General features: G+C 51.0%; 2 protein-coding genes across 2 annotated transcripts; one reads left to right on the plus strand and one right to left on the minus strand.

The window, feature by feature from the left end:
• Positions 1-236: 236 nt before the first annotated feature.
• LOC119279657 lies at positions 237-5,248 on the minus strand. Its single transcript, XM_037560831.1, has 2 exons — positions 5,177-5,248; positions 237-860 (listed from the first exon to the last, which is right to left on the minus strand). Exons 1-2 carry the CDS (start codon positions 5,246-5,248, stop codon positions 408-410), a joined length of 525 nt encoding a protein of 174 aa, XP_037416728.1. The 3' UTR covers positions 237-407.
• LOC119281554 (vacuolar protein sorting-associated protein 37C-like) lies at positions 875-2,985 on the plus strand. The gene is made up of 2 exons (XM_037562048.1): positions 875-2,398; positions 2,635-2,985. The coding sequence occupies exons 1-2, from the start codon at positions 1,117-1,119 to the stop codon at positions 2,667-2,669; spliced, it is 1,317 nt and encodes a 438-aa protein (XP_037417945.1). The 5' UTR covers positions 875-1,116; the 3' UTR covers positions 2,670-2,985.
• Positions 5,249-9,999: the final 4,751 nt, after the last annotated feature.

Below are 9,999 nucleotides of genomic sequence, written 5' to 3' on the forward strand. Positions count from 1 at the left end.
CGTACACGTCCCGACGTGCCCTTGGACGCTTGATGTATCTTACTATGGACGGTGGTGGAGATGCCCTTACATTCCAAGCTTGTCAGATAAGAATGTTTGCACATTCACATGATATAATCGTGTTTTTGACAAGCTTTATCCTGATTTCACGGATCAGGAGATTGGTGTTCATGTCAGATTATCACTAGCTCACTACAAAGACATGGTTTGAAACAGACTTTGCCATTATGTCCGCACTATGTTCTGTGCGGATGATAATAGTATTTGCACTACTTGTCAAAGTGTTTACACATCATGAAGAAATCACGAGAACGCGAGAGAAAACTGGTGTGTTGGGTGAAATCGACCTCTGGACTTCTAGAAGCTAGTTTTGTACACAGCCGCTACGCGCGTCATGCACGCACGCGTCAAGATCGAGACGCGAAGGCCTCGCCCCCCGCCATGACGGCGACAAACCCACCGCGAGGCGCGCCCTGCCCGGCGACCGCCGGGGTGCGCCTCCTCAGCTCCGGTGGCGTCAGTGCGCAGGCACCGAAGTCGCACGGCCCGTTCTCGGCGATAGTCGCCATAGCCGGACCCTTCCTCCGAGCCGGCACGATCGCCGGCGCCACCGGGCCAAGGCGGCCCTTCTTTGCTGCCCCGACATCCGCCGGCTGATCGAGCGTCGCCACGCGGCGCTGCTTCGACGACGCGGCGCGGCCGAGGTCGTCGGCGCGGTCCGAGCTCGTCCACAGGTGCACGGTCGTGGCCGATCTGACAAAGCCGGAGCCGCGGCCGCCCGCGACCGCCCCCGCCGGCACGCGGGTGGCGCACCCGGACATGCCGCGCACGTAGAGGTCGCACGCCGAGTCGCACGCCCGCTGTTGGAACCAGTCTACACCAGCCCTCCATAACGCACGCCTCACGCATGCTCGGGCTTCAACTGCCCACGATCGGCTGAGCTAGATTGTAGGGCTGTTAGCTAGTCAGTTAGAGTAGTGCGGCTCCCTCCTTGTAACGAGTGTATATATCTCTCACAGTGGATGAATACAAACTGTCTATTCCTCCTTTCCTGTTCTACATGGTATCATCTTCCTAGTTCCTCGGACACTCTCGCTTCCGCCTCCCTCTGCTCCGATGGACATCTTCTCCGAAGCCTCATCCGGCGGCAGCGGCACTAACCCGTTCGCCGGCAGCGACCCGTCTTCGGTTCCCTTCCACTCCATCCTCACTCTCAATATCCAGTCCGCCGTGCCCACCCTCGAGCTCGTTCCCCCCAACTACACCCTCTGGCTCTCCTTCATGAACGCGCTTCTCCAGTCCTTCGCCATCACCGACCATGTCGACGGCAGCGTCGACGCGCGCTCCCGTCGCTCTGATCCCATCTGGACGCAAATCGATTGGTGCATCATCCGCTGGCTGTACGGCTCCGTCTCCAAGGACATCGCCGCCGCCATCCGCGTCGACAACCCGACGGCGTACATCCTTTGGACGGCCATCCGCACGTTGTTCCTCTCCAACCGCACCCAGCAAGGTGTTCATGCGCTCGAGGAGTTCCACTCCCTTTTCCAAGGGCACCTCTCGATCCAGGAGTACTGCACCCGGCTCAAGACGATCGCCGACACCCTCGCCGACTGCGGTCTTCGCCAGGACGATAAGGCCATCGTCACCAACATGATCCGCGGCCTGAGTCGCAAGTTCGACCACGCCGTCGCCGTCCTCACCTACGACGAGACGAAGCAGCCGACGTTCCTTCAGGCCCGGACATATCTGCTGCGTGAGGAGAGCCGCCTCGCTCATCTGGCGGCGCACGACACCGCCACGGCGCTCTACGCCGGGCGCGCCCCGGCACCTCCTGCTCCCCCGGCCCCCGCGCCGGCGCCGCCGCAGGCTGCTCCTCCATCGGGTGGCCAACGCGGCCGCAAGCGTCGCAAGGGCACTAACGGTGGTGGTCCGCCCCCGCCTGCCGCCCCCGCTGCACCTCCACGCCAGCCCGCGCCCGCGGCGTCCCCCGTCTTCAACCCCTGGACGGGCACTTTTCAGGCTTGGCCGGTGCAGCAGCGTCCTCCGGGCACCGGTGTTCTAGGGCCCCGCCCTGCGGCCTTCGGCTTCTCCGCGACAGGATACGGCGCCCCTTCGTCTGCGCCGGGCTACGGCGCGCCACCATCCGCGCTGGGCTATGGCGTCGCTCCTTCCCCGACGGGTTACGGCGCCTTCCCTCCTGCGCAGTACGGCCCCTACTCCCCCGTCGGCTCGGTCCTGCCAGCCCCTGCACCAGCGCACGCCCCGACGGCTGGCAACCCATGGGAGACGCCGGCGCTCCAGCATGCCCTCCTCTCGATGCAGCAGCAACCCTACTCGGGGGGAGGCGATTGGTTCCTTGACACAGGCGCATCTTCACACATGGCTGCCCATCCCGGTACTCTCTCTCTCACCTCTTCTCGTCACCATCCCACTCATATCATAGTTGGTGACGGCACATCTCTCCCTGTCTCACATGTCGGCTCTACCGCTCTTCCCACCTCCTCTCGGCCTCTCCATCTTAATAACATCTTAGTTTCCACTTCTCTCATTAAGAACTTAATTTCTGTTCGTGCACTTACTCGTGACAATTTTGTTTCCGTGGAATTTGACCCGTTTGGCTTCTCTGTTAAGGATCTGCATTCCGGGACGGTGGTGCTCCGATGTGACAGCCCCGACGAGCTCTACCCGCTTCGCATCGCGCCTCACACCACCGCGACTGCCCTCCTCGCCGACACAACCAGCTCCACGCTCTGGCATGCCCGCCTCGGCCATCCCGGGCACGCCGCTTTATCTAGGGTTTTAGCTACCTTTCCTTTCAAATGTAATAAAGTGCACGAACACTCATGCCATGCTTGTCAGCTAGGAAAACATACTCGACTTCCTTTTCCGGAATCCTCCCATGTTGCTCCCTCTCCCTTTCATACATTGCATTGTGACGTCTGGACATCTCCGGTTGTGAGTAATTCAGGTTTTTCTTTCTTTCTTGTTGTGTTGGATGATCACACCCATTATGCTCCAGCCTCGTTCCGGGGTGCCCGCTCCTCGCCGGGGTCGACGCGGACCTCCTGCGCCTCCTGCCTCGACTCCCGCGGCGTCGGCCCCGTCGGATGCCGCGGCCGTGCCCCCTTCGAGCGACCCGGCCGCCACGGCCGGCCCTTCGACGCCCGGCCCCGCTCCCTCTGGCTCCGTTGCCATGGCGGGGGACTCCTCCACCCACTCGCCTACATCTGCTGGGTCTGCTCCACCTGGCTTCGCTGCCTCTACAGCTCGGTCGACGGCGCCATCTCCTTCGCCTACAGTTGCCGCCCCGGGCCCCTCCATCGCCACTGGCCACCCCATGGTCACCCGTGCACGCGCTGGTGTTCGTTGCCGTAACACGGCCTACGATCGCGACTACGTCCTCACTGCCACGACGTCGCCCGTCTCGCCGATCCCCACCTCTGTCCGCATGGCCCTGCGGGACGACAACTGGAGGGCGGCTATGCAGGAGGAGTTCGACGCTCTTCGCTCCAACGGTACGTGGTCGCTGGTCCCTCGGCCACCGGGAGCCCACGTCATCACCGGCAAGTGGGTTTTCCGGCACAAGCACCTGGCTGACGGCACTCTCGACCGGTACAAGGCGCGCTGGGTCGTCCGCGGCTTCAACCAGCGCCCCGGCATCGACTTCCACGACACGTTTTCGCCCGTCGTCAAGCCTGCGTCCATTCGCCTCGTTCTGCAGCTCGCCGCCGCTCGTTCGTGGCCTGTTCACCAGCTTGACGTGAAGAATGCTTTTCTCCATGGCGAGCTTGCCGAGCACGTCTACTGTCAGCAGCCGACGGGCTTCGTCGACGCCGGGCGCCCTCATGACGTCTGCCTTCTCTCCAAATCATTATATGGTTTGAAGCAGGCACCTCGGGCGTGGTTCACAACGTTCGCTGCCTGCCTGCGCCACCTGGGGTTCACGGCCACTCGCTCCGACGCCTCACTTTTCGTTTTTCGTCACGCCATGGGGACTGCCTACCTCCTCTTGTACGTGGATGACATTGTCCTGGCTGCCTCGACTGCTCTGCTACAGCACATCATCGCCCAGCTACACGTCTCCGTCGCGCTCAAAGACCTTGGCCCGTTGCATTTTTTTCTTGGGATTCAAGTGCAACGCTCGGCGGCTGGGTTCTTCCTCAACCAAGCCCAGTATGCCACCGAGCTCCTCGATCGCGCTGGTATGACCGACTGCCACCCCGCGCCAACGCCGGTGGACACCAAGGCCAAGCTATCTTCCTCCGAGGGCGAGCTCATCTCCGACGCCACCCACTACCGCAGCATCACCGGCGCCCTGCAGTACCTTACGTTGACGCGTCCGGACATCGCGTATGCCGTGCAGCAAGTCTGCCTGCACATGCACGCGCCTCGCCAGCCGCATTGGGCTATGGTCAAGCGCATCCTGCGCTATATCCGCGGCACCACCCCTCACGGCTTGACGATCGCCGCCTCTTCACCGACCGATCTTGTCGCCTACAGCGACGCTGACTGGGCGGGCTGCCCGGATACACGGCGCTCTACGTCAGGCTACTGCATCTTCCTCGGGGGCTCGCTCGTGTCCTGGTCGTCGAAGCGCCAGGCCACGGTCTCTCGCTCCAGTGCAGAGGCTGAGTACCGTGCCGTCGCCAACACCGTGGCTGAATGTTGCTGGCTGCGTCAGCTGCTCCACGAGCTCGGCTCCGACCTTCCCAAGGCCACGATCATCTACTGCGATAACGTCTCCGCCGTCTACCTCGCCCAGAACCCTGTGCATCACCGCCGCACCAAACATATTGAACTTGACATTCACTTTGTTCGCGAGAAGGTCGCCCTCGGCGAATATCGTGTTCTTCACGTCCCCACGAGTCAACAACTTGCCGACGTGATGACCAAAGGGCTACCCACCGCTGCATTTGCTGAGTTCAGGTCCAATCTTCGTGTCACCAACGGCGACGCTGTGATTGTCGGGGGGTGTTGGAACCAGTCTACACCAGCCCTCCATAACGCACGCCTCACGCATGCTCGGGCTTCAACTGCCCACGATCGGCTGAGCTAGATTGTAGGGCTGTTAGCTAGTCAGTTAGAGTAGTGCGGCTCCCTCCTTGTAACGAGTGTATATATCTCTCACAGTGGATGAATACAAACTGTCTATTCCTCCTTTCCTGTTCTACACCCGCGACAGCGCGCGCATCGGCGCGCCGATGCAGAGGCACCCGCCCGCCTGGCTGCTGCCGTCCTTCGTCATCTGCTGCGCACGCTCGTGGAGATGGCTTCCGACAAAGAAACACCGACAGACCGCTCCTGGTATTACTAGCTAGGTCGTCGAGGTTTCTTGCTCTTTATAGAGCCAACTCGACGGACGTCTCCGTTATCTCTGGGTTGAGAATCGAGCACCCGATGATAATGTTCACACCGGGTTGCTTGTGCACTCGAGGTGCCTGCAGGTTTTGAATATTAGAGATTTGCTTGGTTAACCATGGCGTAAGCGGTTTTTAATACCGGCGGTAAGGGCGAAATGGTCAGGATGCACATGTATGTGATGTATTTTGGGGCCATAGGGTGATAGGGGAGTTGAGCCGGCCAAGTCTCACGAGCGCAGACGCGCTGCATCGGGTGGTGCCGGGTGCACGCATATGTAAGCCGGAGTTGATACCATTTGTTTTTCTGTTAACAAAACCAGTCGGCCTACTAACTTGGGATTTTGACGTGCTAATTAAGCTTAGCAATCGCCGTTGCTCGTGTCAACGATGCAATTGTAAAAGAGAGCGAGCGAGCAACCGCGGGAAAGACAGCGACTTTTTCCCGACTAATCGTGTTCCCTGACAGAAGCGCTGGCCGTGAGTCAGCCGTTAATTCTGACAATGGTGTCATTTTTCTTTGGAAAATGGACAATGATGGCAATTTTAATAAAAAAAATTAAACTTGACAATGGTGGCAACTAGGAAAGAGAGAAAGTGAAAATAGCAAGACACGAACCCCGCCACCGTCATATCAGTACATCATGCTTAAGCAAAATAGAGAGTGACCGCGTTAAGTCATGAAGTTATTCCCCGCAAAAAAAATAGTAATGAAGAACTTAGCACTAGTGTTTTGTGCAATGCAAGCAAGTAATGCATTTCCTTTTTAACATCAAGGAGGGTGCCGAAGGACCTAGGTAGAAGTGGTTACTGCACAACTATTCCAAGGACCCTACAGAAATATAAAATTAGGCACTTGTCCTTTCTTTGTGCATAAAGGTCCTTGGATGGAGAACTAATAATTCAATTGAGTCCACGTGATGATGCCAACCTTGTTAGAGTAGGTGGAGCCGGCGATGCCAACAAACACCACCTTGTCATCACTCTTGGGACTGCGCTCACGGGACTTGCTATGAATTTCCACTATGGACAACAAGGGTTGGGGCATCCGTATGTTGGAGGTTCAAGTAAGAGGTGCATGGGATCGGTGCCAAGCCAACGATCAACCCAAAAATGCATCTCTGGTGGGAGCTCCTATATGACACTTTGTTTAAAATAGACGCACGCAATACATGGGGCTCCTTGAATGGGCCAGCCCAGTAGCGAGTGGCACGCTGTAGCTCAAATAGTGGAAAATCCCAAAAATGCAGTACGATGAACTTTGGTGTCCTGTAGGCAGTGTAGCAACACTGAAACTATCAGCACTGGCAGATCAAACATTTTTTGAAATTTCAAATGATTTTCCTAAAATATAATATTTTTTGGAACATGAAAATTATCAAAATTTTGAAAACTTTTTAAAATGCATATTTTTTGGAAATCTCGATTATTTTCTAAAAACGCAAATATTTTGAATTTGTGAACATTTTCTGAAATTTTGAACAGATTTTGAAAACACAATCATTTTTTGAGAAAATAAACATTTAACAAAATGAGAGCATTATTTCCAATGCAAGATTTTTTTTTAAAAAGTAAACATTTTTTGGATGTATGAACAATTTCTAGAAAACACGGGCAATTTCTAAAAATAAATTATTTTGGAAAACGTGAACATTTTTTGTAATTTTGAACTGCTTTTTTAATATATATTGATCATTTTTTGGAATTTGAAAAAATAATAGAAAGAAAAGAAAACAGAAAAAGGGTAAAAAAAAGAAAACCTGAACAAAAACAGAAAAACCGGATCCTAAAACTAGGGAAAACAAAAATTCATATGTTGTTCTAAATGGGCTGGCCCATGTCCCGTTTGCATGTGTGATGTGGTGACTATTTGACGCACGAAAGTTCCGGGAGCAACTAACTAATGGTTACCCTTGGGGGACTTCCACAAGGGTCGCTTTTCTGGACTGACAGCATGCTAAGTGGTGCGTCCAGGCGCCTCCGCGTGTCGCATGCTCGCCGGTCCCATCAGATTTTTATTTTTTTGTACACGTTTTTGGGTTTTAAATGCTTTGGCTCTTTGGTGTTTGCCTAGTTTTTTCTTGAATGAAAAAAATATGCTTTTCTTTGAAAAGCGGTATTTTCCTTCAAGATGCACAACTATACTTCTAGAAAAAGAGAAATGCAGGCCATGTGCTTTCTGAAAAGGAAAAGACAAGCATAGATGTGCTGCACAAGAAGTACAACTGTGCCTTTTCTTGTAAAAGATTGTTGTGCTTCCCCGAAAAAGAGAAAAGCACAACTTTTGAAAACACAACCGTGCTTTCCCGAAAAAAATAAAAATCACAGCATGTGCTTCTTGGAAATGAAAAAGCAAAGCATGTGCCTCGCAAAATGGTAAAAGCACAAATGTGCTTCCAAAAAAATTGAAAAAGCACAACTGTGCTTCCAGGTTATGGCTTTTGTTGTTGTTGTGTTTTTGTTTTTCCGGTTTTCATTTCTTTATTTCTATTTTTTATTCCACTTTTTTGTTAGAAAATTTGTTGAAACCTATTAATATGAAATCTAGTTTCGAAGGTATCGACGTGAGAAATCCAACGATGAAAACGGCTCATGATTTAGATGCATGGTTCAAAAGATAAAACATGTTTTAAAAAAGAATCACCAAAAAAATCTCAGATTGCGACGACTGATGCAAATACAATATGTCATTTGTCAACTCAAAAAAGGATGGAGTGACTTTTACAGGAGATACCTCTTAATTAGTGATTTCAGGAAATCTCATCTCTGCCTGCCTACTCGAAGGTGTGCAACATCACAACCGCCGCGGCTCACACTAAGGCCCGTTGGGGGCCCAAGGCCTGGTTAGTTCCCGCCACCGCCCGTGGAGCTTCCCCAACGCTGTCACTGCACCTTGGCGGTTGATTTTTAAAAAAAAAAATCTTCGCTATTGTGGCCGATGCAGCCGCACACCCACCAAAAGCTTGCACACTGCATGAGGGTTGCACGCCTGCACCGCGCAATGTTGGCTCCGAGTTTCTTTCAGGAAAAAGTCCAAAACAAACCTGCAACTTGTAGGCGAAAGCTAAATCAAACCCTAAACTTTCAAACCCGGAAATCCGCACACCGAACTATCTGATCCCGATCTATTTTAAATCTTGAGGGAGTTCAAACGGTATTCACTGACGTAGCAAGTGTTTACTGGACGGCTGGATATTAGGACTAATCGGGCCGGCCCATTAGCACAGTTGCTCGCCCATGATGTTCTGTTTTTTTTTCTTTTCGTTTTCTTTCTTTTATATTTTTGTAATGGTAATACATTCTTTTGTATCTTCGTACTGAAAACAAATATTTTTAAAACTACAAGAACCCACTTGTCTTCTATTAGGAGGGACAAAAAGTACTAGTGATTATATAATCCTGAGCTTGAGAGGACTCGAAATTCGGGACCTCGCACTCGCGGCGGCTCGAACTATCAAATCGCCCTCAAGGCTGCTAGTGATAGAAGCGGGTTTTTTTGCGGGTGTAGTGATAGAAGCGTTCATATATGAAATCATTTTTGAAAACTTTCAAAACATTTGTTGAGAAAAATGTGAACAATACAGAATATATATTTTTAAACGAAAATAATTTACGAAATTCTAAAAATATATTTTATAAACTGTGACACAGTAACTTTTTTCCAAATACACGATTTACATTTTATAAAACTATATGAACATTTTTTGACATTGTTTAAACATTAAAAAATATTTCAATATTTGTTGCCTTTTTTAAAAAAATCTTTATGTTTCAAATAGTGTTCACTTTTCCAAAATTGATTGTGTTTTCAAAAAAATGTTCATTTTTTAAAAAAATTTAAGAATTTTCAAAACTGTTTTTAAAAAATCTTAAATTTCAAAAATAGTTCGGCCCTGCGTGTTTTGAATATTTGTTTGCCCTTAAGAAAATTCAAATCTCAACGCTGCTGTAAATGGTTAAATAGTTTGGGCCTCTTGCCATAGCAATGACGAACAATGTTTCTAGTGGTTAGCGGGGAGGAACTTAGCGTCTCCACTTCGCAAGTTCAAATCTAGAAGAGTTTCTCTTTTTTTTGTATTTTTACTTCGCCTTAACAAAAAAATATAGCTGCAGTTTGTTGGGCGGCGCAGTCGCAGTTTTTCAGTACTAGTAAAGCTTGCACGTGCAACACACATCTTCATAAGTGCATATGTGAGTACAAATAAAGAATGTGTAATAATACCAAAACCGTGGTTTGTTTATTAGTTTTTTTACCACCAATATGACAAGGATATATATGTAACAAAAAACAAAATAATAGAAACATTAACCCTAGAATGTGTTGTACCTAAATTAGCTGCGTGGAAACATAGGGCCTAAAAAGCTTCAGTCATTTAGCATAGGCCCTATGTTTCCATGCAGCTAATTTAGGTACAACACATTCTACGGTTAATGTTTCTATTATTTTGTCCAGCTTTTTTTTAGAGAAAAGGCAGAAGCCCGACTTTATGAATAAAGCCACCAGGCAGAGTACATCACCAGCACCCGACACCCAAACAGAGTTTAAACACCAAGAAAGTTAAGTAGCATTACAAGGCCACCGGCCTCACATGGCACGCAGGCCAGCATAGAACAGATATCGCAAAAGAGAAGATCAGGA

This window comes from Triticum dicoccoides, chromosome 3B, assembly GCF_002162155.2.
Source record: "Triticum dicoccoides isolate Atlit2015 ecotype Zavitan chromosome 3B, WEW_v2.0, whole genome shotgun sequence".
NCBI lineage: Eukaryota > Viridiplantae > Streptophyta > Magnoliopsida > Poales > Poaceae > Triticum > Triticum dicoccoides.

Coding starts and splice junctions, on each gene's coding strand:
- LOC119281554 (XM_037562048.1), top strand. CDS start 1,117: ATGGACATCTTCTCCGAAGCCTCATCCGGCGGCAGCGGCACTAACCCG. Junction 2,399..2,634: donor ACACATGGCTGCCCATCCCG/GTACTCTCTCTC, acceptor TTCTCTGTTAAG/GATCTGCATTCCGGGACGGT.
- LOC119279657 (XM_037560831.1), bottom strand. CDS start 5,248: ATGACGAAGGACGGCAGCAGCCAGGCGGGCGGGTGCCTCTGCATCGGC. Junction 861..5,176: donor CGATGCGCGCGCTGTCGCGG/GTGTAGAACAGG, acceptor TGGTTCCAACAG/CGGGCGTGCGACTCGGCGTG.